Source organism: Typopeltis vanoorti, chromosome 2, assembly GCF_054136105.1.
Source record: "Typopeltis vanoorti isolate ZY-2024b chromosome 2, IOZ_Tvanoo_1.0, whole genome shotgun sequence".
NCBI classification, from domain to species: Eukaryota; Metazoa; Arthropoda; class Arachnida; order Uropygi; family Thelyphonidae; genus Typopeltis; species Typopeltis vanoorti.
In genome coordinates this window covers 35504729-35529552 of record NC_143550.1, presented here as the reverse complement: position 1 = coordinate 35529552, position 24824 = coordinate 35504729, and the positions used below count along the sequence as shown (strand labels likewise).

The following is a 24824-nucleotide window of genomic DNA, read 5'->3' as shown; positions in this document are numbered from 1 at the left end:
TACCGCTAAATGTTAACCCTGCCTAAGGTAACTAGCACCAGCGACAATTTGAACTAATTGATCAGCTGTCCTGTCAAACACCACGATTTTTAGATACATACGGATTTTAACTGTCAAAATAAATATTCTGTTAGTTAACTTATTTATTGTGGTACTAAACTGGTGTTTAATTTAATGTCAGGTAATGTTATGCACAAATTAATTTTTATTGTGTTATATTGAATTTGTGTTTTTACTTGCAGGTAAATTTTTGATAATAACCCTCCTAATATGAGTTCAAGAAAAAGAAAAAATCGAAGAAAACAGAGGATTCAATAAAATGTGGATAGAGAAACTTGCATTTATAGAAGTAAATGGAAATCCACAATGTTTAATTTGCCATCTACGACTTCAAAATAACAAATCAAGTAATGTCGAACAACATTTTCGAGGAAAATATTTAGACTTCAGTAAAAAATATCCTGAGGGTGATAATAGAAAAAAAGCTATTGAAGAATTGCAAAAGAAACATTGCTTCAGCAAAGAAATTTGTCAACTTGGATGAAGTCTTCGTCGAATACTACCGAAGCAAGTTTTTTGTTATCCCTTGAAATAGCAAAAGCGGGAAAACCTTTTACCGATGGTGAATTTCTAAAAAATTGCATGCATAATGTCTCTGAAATTCTATTTAAGGATATGAAAAATAAGAATGAGATACGTAAAAAAATTTAAGATTTACCTCTTTCGGCTACGATTGTCAAGGAATGGATTGTAACAATTTCTGCAGAAGTTTCAAATATGCAAATTATGAATATTAAATCTGCCGATTTTATATCTATTGTGGTTGATGAATCAAATGATATTTCTGATATGGCACAATGCTGCGTGATGGTTAAATATATCACATCTTCCGGTATTCAAGAAGAACTTCTTGATCTGCTAATGCTTAAAGGACACACTACAGGTCAAGATATTTCAGAAAACTTTCTAACAAGTTTACAGAATAAAAATATAAATATTAATAATATAGTATGCATTCCGACCGATGGTGCGCCTTCTATGATTGCGAAAAATAAGAGGTTTGTTAAATTATTCTCCACTCATATTCCAAATGGAGTTATTTCATTTCATTGCATTTTGCATCAAGAAGCTTTAGTTGCAAATTCTTTGGGATTATTACCACAACTAAAAAGAGTGATGGATGTTGTTGTGCCAATGATCAATTTCATCCGATTTCAGACATTGAATTACAGACTTTTTTGACACATTTTTAGAGGAACTAGGTAGTGAACATAAAGATTTAGTGACATTTACATCTGTACAATGGTTATCAAAAGGAAAAGCATTAAAACATTTTTTTTTCAGTGCTTAAAAGAAGTAATAGTTTTCTTAACCACTAAAAATTATAACGTAAATAATGTGTAACTTCTCAGTAATCCCGAATTGACACAAAATTTTTGTTTTTTGCTTGATATGACAGAACATTTTAATAAGCTAAATTTGAAGTTGCAAGGGAAGGGAAACACAGCCTTACAATTTCTAGAGGAAGTCCTTACCTTTGAACAGAAACTAAGAGTGTTTTTCAAAGATGTTACTGCAGAAAAATTTATATTTTTTGAAAATCTAAAAAAATATAGATTGAATTTAAATCAAGAAAAAGTTGATTGCAAAATATTCGCTGAAATCATTAGTGTAATTTTAGATTCATTTACAAGCAGATTTCAGGATTTTAAAAAACATTAGGAGATGATGAAATTTATATTACATCTGTTAAACTGCAATTTAAAATTAATAGATATTGAAGCTTTTCCTGGAATATCAATTGCAGAACTACAAATGGAGCTTCTGGAAATTCAGAATAAAAGCATCTGGGTACAAAAACTTAAGGAAATGGTAACACAAATTGAAGAAAATGAGGAAACTATGGAAGAAACACCACAGGAAATTATATTTAAATTTGGAATTCTTTCCCAACTAATTATTCTAATACCAGGCGACGTGCTTCTGGGGTTTTGACTCTTTTCAGTTCAAAGTACAATTGTGAACAATTTTTCTCTTCAATGAATTACATTAAAAATAAGGTTAGGAACAAATTGACTGATGAAAGTTTGAAAGCCAAATTACTATTAAAGTGCATGACATACAATCCAGATTTAAGTAAATTGGCTGAACAGATGCAAAATCAAAAGTCTCATTAGTGAATTTTAAATTAAAACAATCAAATATCGATTAACTTACATAATATTGTATTTTTGTTCGGACTAATTATTTTTGCAATACAAATTCTGACTTTTTTTGCAATATCATACTTAAACATATTTTATGATTAAAAACTTAATCAAACTTAATGTTGTTTTATTTATTGAAGATATAAAAAATTTATATGCAAATATAAAAGTGGTATTTGATATCTGGAAGTACTGAATTAAAAACAAATTTACCTAAGTTTGAACTAACTGCAACTTTGAGTCACCAGGAAAAATCGAATTGAAGTTGCGGCTCCCAAAATTCTGTTTTAATTAATTTTTTTGGTGGAATGGCTTTGTTCAAAAAGGTTCCCTACCCCTGGACTATTGTGTTCAGATTTGGTCATATAGTTTTCATTGTGATGTGAAAACACTAGAGAGGGTGCAAAGATGAATGACTAAAGTGATATCAGGACTCTGGAGTGTTGTTTATGAAGAGCGTTTGAGAGAACTTGGATTACAGAGGTTGGTGGATAGGAGGAAAAGAGGAGATATGATAGAAAACTTCAAGTTAGTTAAGGGATTCTATCAGATTAATACAGAAGAAATTATAGAACAGTGGATGTTAAGATGGGAAGAACGAGAGGCCATCCCTGCAAGTTGTATAAAGATGTGGCGAAGAAGGGCATGAGGAGTACATTTTTTTATGTGGAGAGTTGTGTGGAATGCATTGTCTAAGTGTTGTGAGTGCAGGTAGTGTAAATAACTTCAAAGCTCATTATGATAGACGTTGCTGGTTGAGTGGGCTTCCCACGATGAGTCTGTTGATTCCATGGAGGTTACCAAATAATAATAATAATAATACACACATGCACGGCTCCAGAAATCCAACTTAAATCTAGTAGCCACAAAAAAAAAAAAAAAATACATGTCCAAGGTCTACTCTATATAAATATTGCTATAGGTTAAAAAATAACAAAAAGAACTAAATGTCACACTGACAAAACAAAGTAATACATTCTTTAATTTTCAATATACATTACACATAATTATACAGAAATATTATTATTATTATCTGAGACCTCCAGGGAGTCAAGGACTCATCGAGGGAGACTGTAAATTACCCAACCCAGCTATCATACCTTCCCTTAAATTCATTTACAGTAGATGCACTCACAACCCCTAAGGGCAAATTATTCCACTCTCTCACTGCTGTCTGGGAGAAAAACTTAGCTCTTACCTCTTTCTTGACTGAGAACAATCTTAACTTCCACGAATGCCTCCGTGTTCTCTCCCTGCCTTCCATATAACGAAAAATTTCATTTGAAATGCTATAACACCTATTCAAAAGTTTTTAGACCTCTATCATATTATCCCTCTTTCTCCTGTTAAGCAGAGTCTGCAGTTCACATACTCACAATCTGTCCTCATAATCTAAATCCTATAATTCGGATATAATCTTTGTAACTCTTCTTTGCACCCTTTCCACAGCTTCTTTATCCCCTTGGAACCTGGGAGACCAAATCTGCACACAGTAATGCAGTTGTGGTCTTATCAAAGCCTTATAAAGAGGCAAAATTACTTCCTTATCCTTACATCAAGGTTCGCTTCAACATAGCAATTATCTTCTGAGTTGTATTTGCAACTTTTGTTATGTGACCTTTGAACTTTAAATTCTTATACACCAAGATCCCTTGGTGTATTGGTGCCCAGCTATTTTCGTTTGCCCAGATTTCCAGTCTATTCAAATCATTTTGTAATTACTGAATATCAGTAGCATCCCTGATTGCCCTGCCTATCTTCACATCATCAGCACACAATTGCAAATCTGATGATAGACCCTGCTCGATGTCATTAATGTATAGATTGAACAGTAATGGCCCAAGGACTGAACCCTGAGGTACACCACTGGTTACCTAATCTGACAGATTCACACCCATTGTATTCCACTATTTGATATCTGTCTGTCAACCATTCCCTGATCTAAGTCAATAGATTATATTCCAATTCATGTCCATATTCTCTAGTTTACGCAACAGCCTATCGTGTGGTATCCTAACAAATGCCTTAGAAAAATCCAAAATTATCATAGTGTATCCATTCTCTTTATCCAGCTCAGCTGTAACATTGTTATAAAATATGAGCAAATTGCTAAAACATGACCTTCCTTTAGTAAACCCATGCTGTTCCCTGCAGAGCATAGAATGCTTGTCTACCCATTTCTGTATGCGAGGTCTTACTAACGTCTCTAAAATCTTCACTACCACACCAGAGATACTAATAGGTCAGTAGTTAGACACATCAGTTTTTGCACTACCCTTGTGCAATGGAACTATCATACATTCCTTCCATTCCTAAGTTATCATTCCTGAGCTGAGACTCAAGTTATACAAATGTGTGAAAGGCCTAGCCAATTCAGCTGAACATTCCTTTAGGCAATGCATTTCTTCGTCCCCTACAACTGAGCCACCAGGTCTGTATCAACACCCCATCATATATTTCATTCTGTTAACCTCCGCTTTACACCAGATAGACTCAAACTCATCGCTACATGGGATATTGTTACCATCATTGCTTTTTTGTATTTCTACCCTAACTGGACTTAATTCATCTGATATCATTAGTAGCACTCCTCCTCCTCTTCTATCTCTTCTGTCATTCCTAAAAATAGTATGTCCGTTACACTCGATCGCATTTACCATATCTGATTCTGATAGCCAGGTTTCACTAATGCCAACAATCTTAGGCCACATCGTATTCAATAAAGCAACAAACTCAACTCCTTTGTTTCTAATGCTCCTGGCATTTGTGTATAGACATAATAAATTATGACCTAGCATGTTCTTATAATTAGATATGCAATTTATTTGGTCTTGTTCTAGAATTTTCTCTTTTCCCTCCCCAGACATACTTAAAAGGTCTACCGAAAGCATATTTTTCCACTCCTTCGCCACATACATAACCTTGGTCAAAGGCATTCATATCTTTATCACATTTTTCCCATTCCTCCCTTGATGATCTAGTTTTCCTGACTCTCTGCATTGGGTCTCATACCAAGAAGTAATTTTTCCAGGTTTCTGATGCCAAATGAATTCAAGTGCAGGCCATCATTCTTATACAAATCTTTTCTGCCATCAAACACATCCCACACATCTAAAATCTCGCATCCATATCTTCTACATAGCCTGGGCATGAAATCATTTGCCATCATCACCCTCCTTAACTCAGTACTGTCATATCTAGGTAATAATCCTACAATTTTTACTCTTTCACATTTCTTTCTCGCTTCTTCCAACAGACCTTTCATATCTTCTCTCATACTATGTTTGTCACCACTTAAATTATTAGTACCTACCAGCACTACCATTTCTTTTACATTTCTTTTTTGGTTTTCAATTACGTTTGTCATATTTTTAATTTTTGCTCCTGGGAAACTAGAAGTGGTGACTCCCTCAGCAAGTGCAAATTTTAAAATTGAGTCACCATACATATTACCTCTTTTTTTCTTAGATATTAACTGACTTACCTTGTTATTAATATTTTGATTTCCATGTTCAGTATTTTCCTGCCTGTTCTTGTTCTCATCATTTTTCTTGTCCTATGGAAGTTTAGACAAACGTTTTTTCACCTTTTCCAATCCCTGGCCAATTTCCTAATAATTTCTTTTAACCGAGCTATTTCTGATGTCAGTGTATTTCAGATAAATTATCATCATCATTGCAGCAGTGTTTTTGTTCAGGACAAACGCTCTCCTCATTAGCAACAACTTCAGCTTTAGTCACTGCCTTGCTACGACGAGTTTTTGGCATCATTTTTAAGAGTACTAAAAACTAATATTATTTCTGAAATTATGTTATAAAATGCTTTAGTACAATAACTACACTAAAAAAACTACAGTAATATACTAAAATACACAATTAAATCTAAGAAAACACCTAATAAATCAACAAAAATTGCAAATCTTTCAGGAGCTCTCTCTAACAGTACATCTTTTCACCTGCTAGCTTCGGTGGATTTAAAGTGTACACCATAACACAGTACATTACAACTCAATTTCTGTTTTCTTTTGTTTATTGTTTATAATGAAGAGTGAATTTATATAAATTATCCATAAACAATACTTTAATAGGAAAGAGAAATAAATTGTCTGGCTGGAGTGTTACTTATGACAGTAGGTAACACTCAAGCCAGACTCACTTTTTGCGATGCATTCTGCATTCAGTTGCATGATCCAGTCTTTGACTTGTCTTTGCAAGATAATTGTATTTTTTAAATAACAATATTAAAATAATCTGCGTTATGTAAAATTTTAAAGTATTTAATTATGCTAAGCTAATTCATGTTGTGAGTATGAAAATAAGTTCAAGACAATACTATATTATAATTGCACACCTTCTCAAAGGATAACTGTGTTGGAAGAATAAGATGTATACAAGTATCACGATTTTTAATTAGAATGTGTCAATTTAATTTTTGTGTTTATGACAGGTTTATTTTGTTAATGAAATTATATAAGAATGTGCAAATAATTTTTGTAAAGAATAGAATGTATTACATATATCATGCATACTGTATACATTTGTATGGTTAATATTGAATTAAATGAATATCTTGGTTGGATTAAAAATTTATTTATTGGAAATTAATTTAATTTAAATGTAACCATGATATAAAAAATCTCCTACACTTCAAGTGTATGAGATTTATTTTCAAGTAAAAATAATATTTTTAATAATATTAAAGATATTATTCAAAATTTATTACATTAAAAATATTATTTTTATGGAATGATAAAAATATTATTTTATATATATAAAATAAGTAAAGTCCTGAACCTTAAATGAGTTAAAAGAAGAGAAGAAAGTATGTTACCTATGACTTTTAGAGAAAATGGTGACTAAAATTGCAGTTGTTTCAGCTATTTTTTAAAAGAGAATGCTGTAGTGTTCGAATTAAGGATTTCAGTTCAGAAGTTTTATTTCCAACTCTCTAGAAATAAAAATTCTTTAATCAGTTCATTAGCAGCCACTTGTAATCAAATAACTTGACAATGAAGGAGATTTTATTTATTTACTTTTTTAAGTGTGTAAATTTGCAAAAAAATATTTTGCATGCATTTAGAACCAAGCTGAAAATTCACTTGCCACTTGTCTCTGTTAACTTGCTTGTGGCAAGTGCATTTCTGCTGGAGCTCTGTATACACACACACACACACACGTAAGAAATATACAATATACTATATATATTAAAATATGCAAGAGCAGTAGTTTAAATTTGGCTCTTTGTATATGTTAGAATTTTTATTTATTTTTAATCATAGAATAATACTTTGACAAGCTCATGTTTTGCAGACTTGTAACAGAGAACCTTGAGATGTTGAGTATAAAAAGTTCAATTTTTAATTATCTCAGTTAATCAAGAGTATACTGTATTGTTGTATTAATGTGGCTTTAAGTTGTGCATATTTCTTTTGTTATTCTTTAACATAAGTAAGAAAAAATTATCTGGTCATCCCAATATTATTCAGTTTATTTCTGCAGCAGCTATTGAAAAGGAACAGTCTGACCATGGGAAAGCAGAATATCTTTTATTGACAGAGCTTTGTACAGGTAAAAGAATCTGGACTAAATATATTTATACCACATTAAAAATTCTATGTTTCTCACATAATTTTGCATTCATAAATTATGTAACATTATGTAAAGTAATTTAATGAACGCTTGGTTTTCTGCTTCTCTTCCCCCCCCCCCAACTTTCTCCAAAATGTTGCTTAATTTATGGATGATCCAAAATCCTTCCAACCTCCATATTTTTCACAGTTTGGAATCCGAGGCATGATATTGTAAACTGTATAAAAATGAATGTGAAATAATTTCAGCAAATTAATTTTGACTTTTGATAGTAAGATTCTAGTAATACTATAATATATTTACAATAAAATATTGTAGTATTACGCTTTTAGTTGAGTGTGTATTGAAAATAAGTTTCTCACAGAAATTTGATATATTTTAAGAGACAGCAAGGTTCCACTACTGCTCTTTGTATTCTCACACAATTGAAGATTTTTGATAAGAGATTGCTTAGATTAAAAGAATCTCCATATAGCTGACCATTGTCAAAAGCATTAGATGTTTTGAATAGTGGCTGGCCTGGTTGGCACATCATGGTTAGTGTATCCACTCTCCAACTAACTGTCTGTGGATTAAAATCCTACTTTGGGTATGGATGGTTGTGAATGTAAGTGGGGAAAACAATTTTGTTGCCCTGTACAAGACCACTTCCCTCTTATTGGAGGCCTGAAGTGGCTTAAGAAAAGTTCCATATTTTCACTAGAGCAGAATTTCTGGATTATGTAAAAAAATACAAAAAATATTAATAAAAATAGAAAAAAAATCCTTACCTCCCACGGTACTTAATGCACTTCAGGTTTACAACGTATCATAGGTGGGAATTGCATAAAATAAAACTTTAATTACAGTATAACTGCAGATAAAAAAAAAAAAAGCCTTGTGCCAAAAACAATGAAAAAAAAAATAAATAAAAATAATAAATCTGTACCAGAAAAAAAAAAAAAGAAAGCTTTCATATTCTCTTCACTAACATTTATGTCCTTAACATAGACATCTATATGTACCACACTTAATTCTAGCATCTTGTTTCTAACTTCATCTGGAATCCACAAGAACCTGCTGTCCATTTCAACTATCTGAACTAGATATGGTATTGGTTTCTTCCATGGCATGTAGCTCAGATAGATTTTATGTGACTCCCACCCATGAATTTTTTAATTTTTTTAAATTAATTTAATTTTTTTGTGCACACCTATAGTATATTTGTATCATGGGGGGGGGGCACTACTAATTTTTTTTTTTTTTTTGTATTTTTTTTATTTATCTTTTACAGTCTGGAAATTCTTCTTCAGAGACCAAGCATGGAACTTTTTCAAGCCAGGCCTGAAGGTCTTCAGTAAATGGTGCAGTGGCCAGGTGATGAAATTTATCTCTCATTTAAAGTTGAGGATACATCTAAAATTGTCAGATATGACATCTGACTATATTTTGATTCAGGGAAGATTAAAAATAGAATATTCATTTAAAATCTTCTATTTTTAATCTTCCTTGAATCAAATTTCTCTGTCTTGTTCTGTTTTATACATTTGCATGCTCTATTCTGATAATCAACTATGACTTGGATTTTATTTTCAGCAGTCCATATATGCAAACAGAAAAGTTATTCCTTGGAATCTTCGTTGTCTATGTCTCATAGACATCCTTTTCCATTCTATTGAATTAGCTAGAAGAAACAGTAATATTTTTGTTATTAGCAATTATCTAATGCTAGTCGACAACTTATCTACACTAGAATATAAGAATATATAATTTTTACCATTCTTTGAACACTGGAACTTTTTTATTTCTTCCTTTCCTTCCAAATATTGTGGATATCAACTGTATTCTGATGTATACCATAATTTCAAGTCGTTTCTCAGGTACCATTATTTTCAAGTTTCATTTTCTGTGAAATATCCCCTCTTTGAAATCAGTCTGTTTTCATGTGATGTTGATGTCAAAAGTAATGATCTGTGATTTTGACCTTTCCTTCCCACTATGTGTTTCTGTTCTCTTGATTGAAATAATTCTTATGGATATGAAGGGCTCCATTCTCTGCAGCACTTCAAACTTCAGACTATTATTCAAGTCTTGATCGTCCACCAAGTTCAGAGTAGCAGTCAAAAGGCAGAAATATTTACATGCCACAAATGACTGAGGGAAAAAAGCTGTAGCTTTACCTTCAGCCTATATAGCTCACAACATCTGAAAACAGCAACAACAACAACAACAACAACAACAAAAAAAAAATCAGACTTTGAAAGGACTACTCAAAAAAAAAAAAAAAAAGAAAGAAAAAAAAATTGCTTCGTACTTCCACCTGTACATAGCATGATGTGCTATAGGTTTTTTGTTCTTTTACATGTAATTCAGATTTAAAAAAAAAAAAAGCCTTCTGATTCTTTCTCAAGGCCATTGAATGCAGCTACTATCCGTTTATGATTTCATCCTTTCACTTCTCACATATTCAGATGGTCCCTTCATATAACTTTGCAAAAGATAAAACTAACCACCTGGCATCAATCTTCTCATATAACTTTTGTTTTAATGAAATAAAGTGGATAAAAACATGGTGCATTAAAAACAAAACAAAAAAACTTTAAACATATCAAAGATTCAACAGTTGATATTACTCATAAACATCTTCCTGTGATATTTTGTGGAATTTGTGTTGACATTTTTTTTTCCAGTTCTGTTATTTATTTGAGGTAGGAAAATTTTTTCTACTTTTTAACATTGTCAAAGTTGTTTTTGAATAAGAATAATATATTTCTTCATCACACTAACATATATACTTGTTTTTTCGTAAAGGAAGTTTAAGGAATTGTAATATCATGGTCATATATCTCACTGATATGTTAATTTGAGGAATTTAACATTTGAGTTAATTTGAGGAATTAACTCAAATGAAGACAATATTTTAGAAATATTGTCTTTCCATTTGTGCTCAGACTTGCGTTTCAGTATCCTTCATACTCATCTGTCATCTACTACCAGCACAAAAGCAGCAAGCTTGTGTTAGTCCATTCTGCAAAGGGTGATAAAAGATTATTGTCCCATTTTCGTTATCTCAATTTACTTGAAAATAATGGTTTTGAGCAGCCAACTTCTTCACAATCTGAAGATCCATCACTTGTTAACCACTAACCACCAGTTTGGATTTTGCTGCTACTCAGTCTATAGATGCTCTCTTAGCAATATTTGCTCTTATATATAAGCCATGAAAGCATTTGGAGAAATTTTTGTAGTTACTCTTGACATTTCCAGGATCAGATGTCTCCTGGAAATGTCAAGAATGTCATATAGTGTGGTGTTAATTAGACTTAAGTTGTTTTGTATTGTAAATTATATAGTATGATACATGGCATTGATGTGAAACAGAACACTGGCATCCAAAGCATCAGTTGTTTAAGGAATTCAACCAGAGAGAGAGACTTGGTTCATTGCATTATCTGTGGAATATACTTGTTACCGAAGGTGAATGGACTTTGGTTTGAAAGAGGGAGTGGTGAGAGAGAGAGTGCACTGAAAATGTTATAAAAGCGAGTGTCAGAAGTGTGGGTTGGATTGAGAAATTGAAGTGATAGGCGTAACAGGGAATACACATGGAAATGTGTGGAATGGTGTAGCAGAAGATAGAATTGAGAGAGAGAGAGAGTAAAAGTGACAATCAAAATAATAATAATATGATAGATGCAAAGAATGAAGAGTTGGCCATAATGAGGGAGATAGTGTGGTTACTTGGAGTGCTACACAGGACAAATCGTGAACTAGAGCAAATGCTGAAGCATCATTTGGTGAGTGGTTCAGCTGAGAACAGAAAGAAAGAGGTGCAAGAAAAATCTCAGTTTTAAACTTCAGTGTTTTTATTGCTGTTTCCTATTTTTAGAAGACAACCTTCTAAAAATAGAAGGTTGACAACTTTTGACAGCCTTCTTGAAGAAGGCTGTCAAAAGCCAAAACTAGGAGTGTTTTATATCGTTAAAACCTTACAATTATTCTCGGTTTTAGTCATTAAATCTCTTTATAAAAATGTATCAGAACAGCCGAGTCAATGTTCCTGAATGCATATGCCAAAGAGGCAATGATTTGATCAACGGTTATTCTACTCGCCGGACCTCTAGTCAAAAAAAATAATAAATGAATAATAACAAATAATTAAAATAAAATAACTACATCAAAGCTATATTCTATCTATAACATCATCGGAAGACAAGTATCCAAAGAAAAGAGTGAAAGAGTAAAGATAGTGAGTCTGTTACCATGGTATGACAGAGTTGGCTGGCCAATGTTTCGACCTTCATATGAAGGTCATCATCTGGAGTGTATATATATATATTTATAAAGAGATTTAATGACTAAAACCGAGAATAATTGTAAGGCTTTAATGATATAAAACACTACTAGTTTCGGTTTTTGACAGTCTTCTTCGGTGTCTTCTAAAAATAGGAAACAGCAATAAAAACACTGAAGTTTAAAACTGAGAAGCACAGGAAAATTGCAGTACATAATTAACATGAAAAAAACGATGTATTTACATTTAAGTTGTTCTTTCGTGGCGTTGTTTGTTGAGTGCACGCTTGCAGACGCTCATGAATGCCAGTACTGAACAACAGCCGAATGGCTATCAGGGACATTGTAGTTCAAATTGTTATTTAAATGGTCACAATTAAGGATGATTTCTCTGGATTCCACAATTTTTCTTTCAAACTCATCATGGCAATGAAAGATGTTTTTGGATCTATCCCAGAAGACTGAATGACCCTGGTGTTCATCATCAGGATTGTTCGAGAAAAGAACATGACTAGACAAGACACTGGCATGTGTTCTTTTGTAAGAGATGTCTCTCTTGTGTTCCTCCATACATAATTCAATAGATTTATTTGTTTGACCAAAATAAAGGATATTACAATCACACCATATCTTATATATGCCAGGATATTTCAGATTATGATGATGAGGCTTTGAATGGCTTACTAGCGAGCGGATTTTTGGAAGTGTAGTGAATAAGGTCCTGATGTTGTACTTCTTAAGAACTTTAGCTAATTTTTTGGAAACTGAACTGATGTATGAGATGGAGATGTTACCCTTAAAGTTGGTTATTTCTTCAGTGCGGTGGCTAGGAGGATTTAGAAGAAATTTTTTAATGGTTTTATCAGAATATCTATTTTGTCTAAAGACATGTGAGAGGTAATTAATTTCTTTTTGAAGTTCATCTGGGTCATTCAGAAGAGGGCATGCTCTATGTCCCAAGGTAGAAATAGTTCCAAGTTTTTATGGAGGAAAATGATGGGACTGACTGTGAAGATATCTATTAGTTTGCATAGGTTTTCTATACATTGAGATTCTAAATTTTCCAGAGCAGCATGAAAGTTTTATATCCAGGAATGCTAGGGAATTATCATATTCAAGTTCAACTATGAATTTTATATTAGGATGCTGATTATTGAGATGATTAAGAAAATCCATGAGATAGAGCACTCTCTCTTCTGAATGACCCAAATGAACTTCAAAAAGAAATTAATTACCTCTTACATGTCTTTAGACAAAATGGATATTCTGATAAAACCATTAAAAAATTTCTTCTAAATCCTCCTAGCCACCGCACTGAAGAACTAACCAACTTTAAGGGTAACATCTCCATCCCATACATCAGTTCAGTTTCCAAAAAATTGGCTAAAGTTCTTAAGAAGTACAACATCAGGACCTTATTCACTACACTTCCAAAAATCTGCTCGCTAGTAAGCCATCCAAAGCCTCATCATCATAATCTGAAATATCTTGGCATATATAAGATATAGTGTGATTGTAATATCCCTTATTTTGGTCAAACAAATAAATCTATTGAATTATGTATGGAGGAACACAAGAGAGACATCTCTTACAAAAGAACACATGCCAGTGTCTTGTCTAGTCATGTTCTTTTCTCGAACAATCCTGATGATGAACACCAGGGTCATTCAGTCTTCTGGGATAGATCCAAAAACATCTTTCGTTGCCATGGTGAGTTTGAAAGAAAAATTGTGGAGTCCAGAGAAATCATCCTTAATCGCGAACATTTAAATAACAATTTGAGCTACAACATCCCAGATAGCCACTCTGCTCTTGTTCAGTACTGGCGTTCACGAGAGTCTGCAGGCACGCACTCAACAAACAACGCCACGTTTGAAAGAATAACTTAAATGTAAATACAACGTTTTTTCATGTCAATTATGTACTGCAATTTTCCTGTGCTTCTCAGTTTTAAACTTCAGTGTTTTTATTGCTGTTTCCTATTTTTAGAAGACACCTGAAGAAGGCTGTCAAAAGCCGAAACTAGTAGTGTTTATATCATTAAAGCCTTACAATTATTCTCGGTTTTAGTCATTAAATCTCTTTATAAAAATGTATCAAAACAGCTGAGTCAGTGTTCCTGAATGCATATATATATATATATATATACACACACACACACACACACACACAGAGAGACACACAGAGACAAGCTATGGTACATTTTAAACAGTATGCCAAAGAGGCAATGATACTGGCCTGACCTCTAGTCAAAAATTAAATAATAATAAATAAATAAAATTAAAATAAAATAACTACATCAAAGCTATATTCTATTTATAACATCATCAGAAGACAATTTCATATAGATAATTTTATTACAGCAAAAGTGGTGTTTTAATTTGACATGAGAGTTGTTATATTAGAGCTAAGATCATGGATTACATATGGCCTTATTTATAATTAACTCTTAGACAGAAAGGTTATGTTGGTAGAATATGTGCCTTCCACATTCTTGGGATTTTTAGACCATCATTATTAAGATTAGGGTGGTTGATAAGAATTTCACAGGCCTCCTTAAATTTATTTTCATACCACGTTTTGGTGATGTAAACAACAGGTGCCTTTCCAGTCAATTCTATGTAGGGTATTCAGGGAATGATCAGAAAGGCCAGATTTATCATAGTTATTGAATTTAATGTGTTGTTCATGTTCCTTTTTTCCCGATGGGAATTGTGCCTCCTGTTTCACATATATGGGGAAAATTACAGGTACAGTGTATATGGTATACTCCAGAGTGGGTTAGCAGAGGAAGTGGATCCTTGGATGAGTTCAGAAAGTTCTTTAATTTTGCAGGTTTAAAGATTGCATTAAGATTTTATTTCTGTAGTATTCTGTTTATTTTATCCCTCTAATGCATGGAATGGTTACAGTTTCATTGTAATCTAGTTTATTTTTAAGTGAGGCTTTGTGAAAAATTTTGTTGATAGTATTTTGGCTGTAGGTTTTTTTCAGGAAGGTATTGCTGATAACTTTTAATTCATCTTTAAGTACTTGTTCACTGGAGTAAATCTTCAAAGCCCTGTTTTTTTAGTGTGTTAATGACACCTAGTTTTTGAGTTGGGTGGTAGTAGGAGAGTTTATGTGTATATATTGGCCAGTATGTATAGGCTTCTGGTAAACAGTGAAGGAAGACGTGTGACAAGTGTATCTAGAAAAGGAAGTGTGTTCTGATTTTCAATCTCAATTATGAAATATATGTTTGTGTTGTGTTTGTTTAGGTGGCTGAGGAAAGCGTCTGTCTGGCAGCCATGGGACCAGATAGCGAAAGCATTGTCAATGTATCTAAGCCAAACTTTCGGTTTTAAAGTACAGAGTCTAGAACATATTGCTTTAAAGCTTTCATATAAAAGTTAGCAATTGGGGAGAGGGGATGCGAAAAGCCCATGGCTGTGCTTTCTTTTTGTAGGTAGAAAGTGTTTTGCCACACAACATAGCCAGAACGTAGTACATGTGCAAAGAGCTCCATGGTATCCGGAGGGATACCATGGAGCTCTTTGCTCCATATCCTGTAAAAGAAGAATTGTATCATTGATTGAGGACAGACATCAAAACTGACTAATAAATCACTTTTTTTCCCAGTGTGATTTCTTTAATTTTGTTTACAAAGTGTTGTGTGTTTTTAATATAGGAGGGGGAATAACCTACCAACTCCTTGAGTGTTGACGCTAATTTCTTGGCTAAATGATAATTGGGGCTGTCTATACCTTCAACTATCGGCCGGAGTGATATGTTCTGTTTGTGAATCTTGAGTAAACCATAAATTCTCGGGGAATGAGCGTAATGCGGAAGTAGTTTTTTTAACTGTATGAAATCGTCTAACACAATTCTTGTTTTAAAGGATTAAAACAAGAATATAACTTCCTGGCTAGTATAATTTACTTTGTAACCACATGGCAAAACTTCCTACAAAGTAATTAACTTTAGACATTTATGCTACAACTATTCATTCATATTTTAGGAGGTCCATTGGTGGATGTACTGAAAACTCTACAAAGTCCTGTTGCTTTTGATCAGGTGACACAGGTGTTTTATCAGACTTGCTGTGCCGTTCAATATATGCATAATCAGAATCCTTCCATTATTCATCGAGACTTAAAGGTTAGTTATTCTTTCAAGGTTTCCTTCATAATTTTACTTTATCTATGCATTTTTTTATCTTTTGTTAAACTTGTGTTGTTAGCATCACAAGATAATAAATTTTTAACTGCTTTTTTTTAACACAAAAAAAATGTATTTAAAAAGCTGAAAAAATGAAGTTAAAATTTGCTTATACACAGTCCTGTTTCTTTAGGCTGTAGTTAATTCTTAGGTTTTATGGATCTCCCCCTCCCTCCCTTTGTTGTTTAATGTTTTTAATAATTTTAATATTTATATATTGTTATTATTAGTAGTAGTTAAGTACAGATGTGTTGTGGGTAGGTGACCGTGACTAGTTGTCTTATACTTCTTAAATTCATTCATTGATATATTCAATTCACTACCTCCTTGTCATTCCATTTTTCTAAACTCACCACTTGCCTCAAGAAAACTGATCTTATCCCTTGCTTACTACTTAGCTTGTAGGAATGTTTTTCTGCCCCCCCCCCCTTCTTCTCTACCTGTTGTTGTGGTACTAGCATATCTTTCATGTACTACTCACTAAGAATAATCTGTCATCTGCAGTTTATTCAGCAGTTCTTATATTACATTGGTCACCTGTCTATGTATTTTCTCCATCACTCTCATTTTCTTAGAAACTTAGAGGAGAAAGAAGTGGTGGAGGTAACTAAATTTGAGAAACGTAGTCTAGATGTAACGATGATATAGCATTATGAGAAGAATCAAAGATGTTCTGATCCATACATGACAGTCTTTCTCAGCATCAGAGTAATCTTTTTTGTAATCAAAACATCTTTGTAATGTGCTCTATACAGTGGTTTAAAAGTATGTGTAAAAAGCATGGATATTGATTGTTATTCTTGTTACCTTTATCTAGACAAACAAACCTTTATTATCTAGGCTCTAAATTTATTTAGTTTGTGATATTATGCTACTATGGAACCATGAGATAATACCATCAAAAAAAAAATAATAAATAATAATAATAAAGGCCTAAGAATGGAGTTTTGTAGCACAAAACTGTTTACCCTAATGGGCACTGTCAGTATTGTTTATTACTAGTAAAGATAAGTTTTTTCATTTAACTTTTATGAGTGATTATTATTCACTGCTAATTAATTCATGCTTTTAATTAGTTGTATTCATGGTTAATTTTTCTATACTTATATATATACATTCATAAATGCATGTGTTGGAAGTTTATTTTGCACTTGGTTAGACTATAATAAATTTAATTTAATCCTTTATCCAAACTTTGTGTAGGCAAACAAAGTTTGCGCCTGAAAATATCTTCAGGACTGAGGCAAGGTGGTCCATCTGCTGGCAACTCGTAGCAAAGGTGGACCAAGCTTTCGTCACTCCTTGTCTTAGTATCTCCCATAATGCAAAGCACATTTCCTCGTGGACATGTATAACGCTATGCATTTAGGGAAGGGCCACTACCCAGACCAGTTTCGACCTTAGTTGAGGTCTCATCAGCGGGAGGCAGACCCAGAAGTGGTGATACTAAGGTAGAAGCAATGCAGAGGTCATATTTACATATACCTGAAGGCATATGTAGTGCCTGAAAATATCTTCAGGACTGAGGATATTTTCAGGCACAAACTTTGTTTGCCTACACTTGAATAAAGGATTAAACTAAATTTATTATAGTCTAACAAAGTGCAAAATAAACTTCCAACATCTTTCTCTAAATCCAGAGTAATTTAATAATAAGGTGGTACACCCTTTGGCAACTTGTACATGTGAATATGACCTCTGTATTGCTTCTACCTTAGTATCACCACTTCTGGGTCTGCCTCCCACTGATGAGACCTCAATAAAGGTCGAAACCAGTCTGGGTAGTGGCCCTTCCCTTAATGCATAGCATTATACATGTCCGCAAGGAGATGTGCTTTGCATTAGGGGAGATACTAAGACAAGGAACGATGAAAGCTTGGTTCACCTTTGCTACGAGTTGCCAACAGATGTACCATCTTGCCTCAGTCCTGAAGATATTTTCAAGCGCAAACTTTGTTTAACAACACTTGGATAAAAGATTAATCTAAATTTATTATAAATGCATGTGTGTTTAGTATGAGAATGGAGACAGTGAATCCTTTGAATTTGACAGGAAAAATTTTCAAATGCAGTATGTGTGCAGCGACACCAAACTGGACAGAATTGTTTGGACTCTCCCAGGACAGACAGAAGTGGAAAGAGTTCATTCGGCCTCATCATCATCCACATAGATAATGGAAGAGCAGTATGTGTGTGCACATGCATTGGCAAATGTAAGTAGCTCATGGAAAGAAGGTGTAGGAATATTGCAAAAATGCATGCTGATTAGGCAGTTAGAGTGAAATGTTGAATGCAAGTAAAATTTCAAATGAGGGAATGAACGAGATGGCATGGCAAGTAGTGATGTGTAAGGTGGAACCAGAATAGAGGTGTTATAATACAAGATGATGATAGCTGTGTGAAAGATGTGAGAGTGATATAAAAAAAATGAAGAGTGTAATACAGGTTGGAAATTTGAAGGCTTCAATGAGTGCTTCATAATATTGCACAGGAATTGGCACAGGAGACTTTAAAAGTGTATCAGACAGCAGGAAAAGAAAGGAAGGAAAGAAAACAAGCAAAGCATTAAAGGAAGGCTCAAGAAATTATAAACAGATGAAAAAGGATTTCATACATGATGATTCTATGATTAGGGCATGCTGGACAAGTGATTAACAAAAGCATGTTTTTTGAGAGCAAAGGTTTGTGACATTACCAAAGCAGTATGTAATCAAGTAGATTAAGTGGATGATATGATTTGAAAGGAGATATGGTATGAAAGAGGATATGAAAGCACTGAGTGAAGCAAAAGAGTCACAATGTGTGTTGCCATAGTATAACGGGAATGAGATGAGGAGGAGAGCTTTAATTACAAATGATTCAATAAGTAGATTGTGTAGGACACTATGTTGTTGTATGAAAGACATCAACATAGTATACATCAACTTTATGTACTTCAATGGACAAAAGGATTTATGCTTGCAATACAGAATTGAATGGTTAGTGTCAGGTACAAGGAAAAATTGTTGTGCAGTGAAAGAGTGAATAGTCAGAGAAATCAAATGTCTAGTTTTTCTGATTCTTCAGAGAAACTAGACATGTCTAGATAGTTCTAGAGAGGTATTGAAGATGTCTTAATAGTTGCCTAAAGGCATTGATGTATCCATTAAATTAAATGGTAGAAATTGTGAGTGTAATGTGACAGAGTGCATGAGAGATAAACGGACAGATTGTTAGGGATGACCTCAGGAAGTTCTATTCACCTAAGTAAGGTATTTCATGATGTGTAGCTCCATTAGCTCTTTGGATGTCAGGGAAAAGTGGATGAAATGATAGAATTGGATGAGGTAGCAGTATTAAAACTGATTCAAGAGCCTGTTTTGAATACAGCACTCAGTCTAAATAGTATATTGTCACAGGTACTAAAGAAATGTGTAAGAGAGTTAGCAATACCACTTGGTTGTTCCACTTGATTATTAACACATGGTAATTTCAGTATACAAGGGTTGAACTAGGACTGATGTAGAAAATTGTAGTCCATTCAGTATCTCTAATGTGATCAGCAAGGTTTTGGAAATGCTGATTTGGAATTACATTCAAAGTTGGAGATCTTGCTTTAACAATCTTCTCATATTCTATAATAGAGTGACAACAGAATTGGGTAAAGGGAATGGATACCCCATGATACCTGTGGATCTTGCCAAGGCATCTGACAAGATTTTGCACAAGATCATAGAAACTCAAAGGAATGGATATGAAATTAGACATGAATAGGTCATAGGAGAGCAGCTGACTGGTAAGTAACAAAGCAATTTATAGAAATGCATAGTCCAAGAGAATGAAGGTGATGAGTAGTGTACTACAGGGTTCTGTATTTAGGTCATTGTTATTTAACTTATCTTCAGCAGCTATACTTCAACAGAAATTGTAAGGTCAGGTTGATATCTTTTTACGAATGCTTCCATCTCATGCTGCTTCTTTTTTTTCTTCTAAATCTTCTCTTATCTGATCTCTCCACCTTTTCCTTGGGTTTCCTCTTGCACCTTTTCCCTTAGTTTTCATTTTCTACATTCTTCTTGGTATTTTTTCTAAATTCATTTGTATATGTCCAAACCATTTTTTTCTATAGTTTTTAGTCTCAGAACATTCCTAGTGTCCATATTTCTTATTTTATCTTTCATTGTTTTTTCTAACATTATCCTAACTTTCATTTCCATTTCTTGTATTCTACTTATCTCTCTTTTTTATTACTTTTCATATCTCTGCTATATAAGAGAAATGGATGATATGTTAAAAAAAAGCATTGGCTCAGTGAAATTTTCAATATCTCCTGATCTAAACTTTCCTCATTACAAAGCGCACTTCCAAAATATTCAAAGATTTCACTGCTCTTCAGGACTTGCCCATTAAAATGTAACATTGTTAAGTTGTACATTTTCTTTACAATTTAAAGCGATTCTCTCACTTTTCTTTCTATTAATATATAAATCATGTTTCTCTGTCACACTCATCTGATCCATTTGTTTAATCTCTTCTGTAACATTTCTTCTGAATGTGCTCCCATATATGGATCCCATATATGAGAGTTCAATGAACTTATAAGCACATCAATGATGTTTATAGTTTGGGGTAGGGTTCAAATAAGGACTGAGGTAGAAGTTTATAAGGGATGCTTAAGGGTCAAAGCTGTATAACTGAGAGGAGACCTTCACATAGCCTTTAAAAGAATGCGTAAAACTGACCAGGGCTTCTGACCTAATGTCCAGTCCTCACCTTCTTATGGTGTACTCTGTTAGGTATCTACTTGGATACTGAATTGAACGAGGATGGGCTGGCAAATTGGGATTTAGCGGACCAAATTGTATTCTCATTGGCTTAAACCAAAATAAAAAAATGATACAACATGGCAGAATTTCATGCTGGCTGGGGCATTGCCCAGTTAAACAAGGCCCCTGTTGTTTTTGCCAGGGAACCAGGGCAAACAGCGAAAAGTCAGCTACTGGAACAAACCCTAAAACACACCACAACTCAATATCACCAGAGTTGAAGATCGATACTATCCACATAAGAAGCTTGAATGGCAAAGAAATGGAGCTAGCTGAGGAATTGGATAAGCACCAGATCGACATAATAGGGGTGACTGAAACAAAAAAGGCCAAAACTGGTGAGATCTTTCTGAGCAATAAATACAAAATGTTATATTCTGGCAATGACAATCAAGAAAAAGGAGTAGCCTTCAAATAGTATTGAAGGTTACTCCTTTTCTTGACTGATATTTGCCCATATCACTCAAGTAGAGTGATATGGACAAATATCAGAATGGGAAACTGGACAATGAGACTTATTTGTGCCTATGGTCCCACAGAAGGCTCTATTAAGGTAGAAGTGGAAGAATTTTTTGAGGCCTTAGAGAAAGCTACTGACACAATGAAAAAGGAAAAATTATTCTTGTTGGGGATCTAAATAGCAGAGTAGGAAGTGATTATCAGACATACAAAAATATTTTGGGAAAATTTGGAGAAAAGAGCAAAGCTAATAATAATGGCAAATATCTGTTGGATTCCTGCTCAGGACATAAACTAGTTATTACTAACACCATGTTCCAGCATAAAAATGTGCAAAAATTCACATGGAGAGAAGAGGCAAGGAATAAGAAAAGTCTCATTGACTATGTTATTGTTGATAATGATGTTTTCTCCCTGGTGCAAGATACCATAGTGTACAGAGGATTTGAAATTGAAGTGATCGCTATTTAGTCTTGATCAGGATAAAATTGAATTTCATTTTGAAAAGAATAACATGTAAGAAAGTTTTAAAGCAAATAAAAGTTGAGCGGCTCTCAGATGTGAACTGTAGACTAAAATACACAAAGATTATTGAAGAAAAAATGAAAGAGTTTGAGAACAGAAACCAAACCTTGAAGAAAACCCTGATTGATTCAGCCAAAGGCATGTGGTGAGGTTGTCTGAAAGGATAGAAAAACCAAAACTCCATGGTGGACACAGGAAGGAAAAGAAGAAAGCATATCAAAAATTCCTATCAAATAAGTCCGCTTGTGCTCTTATAGAATACAGAAACAAATGCAAGAATGCTAAACACTGTGTAAAACAAGCTAAACGAAAGTCATGGGAGGACTTTGGCAAGAACATAGAAAATGAATATTAAGAAGGTGGCAAAATATTCTGGAGGTTGTTGAAGAAGCTTAGAAATGGAGGAAAGAATGGTGTAAAAGGAATTAGAGATGATAAAGGTGACATAAAAATAGGAGAAAAAAGATATCCTTGAAGTGTGGAGTAATTACTTCGAAAAATTGCTAAATGAAACTAGCAATGATGACAGCATAGTGGTAAAAAACACCCAACAGTCATACAGTCGGAATACATATCCATACTTGAAATAGAAAAGACCATCAAAGGCTTGAAATGTGGAAAGGCAGCAGGAGTAGATGATATTCGACCAGAAATGCTCAAGTATGGTGGTATAAAAGTCTTACTGTGGCTGCACTGCATAGTTCAGAAGGCTTGGAGAGAGGGACGAATTTCCAATGATTGGAGTAGAGCTCTCATAGTGCCCATATATATATAAAGGGAAATAAAACTGAATGTGAGAATTACAGAGGTATTTCCCTACTGAGTGTTCCTGGCAAGATCTATGCAAGTATACTTGAGAAACGGTTGAGAAGAATTGTGGAAGAAAAGCTTGGTGAAGAACAAGCTGGATTCAGGCCAAATAGAGGCTGTCAGGATCAGATCTTCACTTTACGACAAATAGTTGAGAAAGCATAGGAATATAACAGAGATCTGTATTTAAGTTTTGTCGATTTGGAAAAGGCATATGACAAAGTGCCAAGAGAGAAGCTATTCAATATGCTACCGTTATATGGTGTCAATGGGGCATTATATCAAGCAATACATAGTCTTTATTTGAGTTGTAAGTCAGCAGTTAGAATTGAAGGAAGTATAGGAAGATGGTTTAGTGTTAAATCTGGTGTGAGACAAGGATGTACATTATCCCCTCTGTTATTCATTATCTATATGGATCACATTATGAAGGAAAGTGGTATTAAACATGATATCAAAATTGGAGATCTTAATGTCAGCTCTTTGCTTTATGCAGACGCTGTTATACTTCTAAATAAATCTGCTACAAGTCTGCAAGATTCCCTTACTAAATTGAATAACTATTGTAATAGATATGGTATGAAGGTCAACAATAAAAAGACAGGAAGGTCAGCAATAATGAAAATAGGCAGAATAGTTGAAAATATCAACTGCATTGTGAATGGAGCACCTGTAAAACAAGTAAAAAAAATTCAATTTCTTATTCCATAAATTCTTATGGAATAAGAAAGAAATTAGTCAGAACACTAAATTAGCTGTGTACAACACAGTGTTCAAACCAGTTTTAACTTATGGATCTGAGAGCTGGATCAGAAATAAAACACTTGACCAAAAACTGGAGACAGCAGATATGAGACTCCTGAGAAAGATTAGAGGCGTGAACAGATGGCATCAATGGCAATATCATGCTAAAAACGAGGATATTAGGAAAGAACTTAACATTGGCAGTATCCAGGAATGTGTTTGCAAAGCTAATCTCAGGTGGTATGGTCACTTAAACAGAATGGGCAAGGAAAGATTAGCCAAACAGTGTTCTTTGCCAGGTTGGCAGGAAAAACGATCCAGAATAAGACCAAAATATAGATAGAGTGATACGGTACAAAGTGCCTTCGACGATAGAAATATAAGATCTGATAATGTTTGAGTCTCGAGAAGTAACAGACCAATTTGGAGGAAAATTGTAGATAGGAAGTTAGTAATGATGTAAATTTTTCATGTAGTATTATCATATCCTGTACACCCCTTGAGGGTATATGGCAGGAATTTGATGATGATGTAGAAGTTTATTGAATTTTTTATTTTTTTGATCAGTTGTAGTTTGGGAATACTTCATGAGGAAGGCTGTTACAGTCATAGCTGCAGACTGCTATGACTGCAAATACCAAATCTGTAGTTGTACATTATGTAAAGTGATGCTGGGCAATTTCTGCTTTTCTATTAACAGGTGCAACAGAAAATGATGGTTTCCAGTTGAGCTGATCAATGACCGTTGAAGTACCTGTAGAATACACACAGGACTGTGCTGAAACATTGCATCTGTGAGACAAAGGGAGAAGTGAATCTGTAAGGAAGTGATCATCTGTGAGACTAATTGCTATCCTTGAGATGGAGGCAAGGATTTTTAGGAAATTTTGACGTGCACCATGATAAACATGTGAGCAGAATTCTAAGCATTGGCAGATTGGATTTGTATATACGAGGTTTGTTCAAGAAATTCCTGAACTTTTGAATTATCACTCCAACAAGCATTACTTGCTGTGTGCTTCACATGCTGCAGCTAGTGGCCTATAGCCTAGCAAAAATCACAACGTTATATTTTGCTTAGTTATGTACTATGTCTGTTTGTGGCAACAAGTGTTCGGTGCATCTGGCGATTTTTTGTTGTGTTTAAAATGAGTAATTTTCATTATCAGAGAATTTGTGTGAAGTTTTGTATCAAATTGGGAAAATCTTTAATG

General features: G+C 33.8%; 1 protein-coding gene across 4 annotated transcripts in view; it reads left to right on the top strand.

Moving 5' to 3' along the window:
- aux (cyclin-G-associated kinase) overlaps nucleotides 1–24824 on the top strand; it is a 482129-nt gene that overhangs the window by 63502 nt on the left and 393803 nt on the right. For all 4 annotated transcript variants that reach the window (XM_090404291.1, XM_090404283.1, XM_090404277.1 and 1 more), the window contains exons 4-5: nucleotides 7660–7774; nucleotides 16068–16207. In XM_090404291.1, the coding sequence (XP_090260417.1) occupies nucleotides 7660–7774; nucleotides 16068–16207 (255 nt within the window). The remainder of the gene's footprint in view (nucleotides 1–7659; nucleotides 7775–16067; nucleotides 16208–24824) is intronic.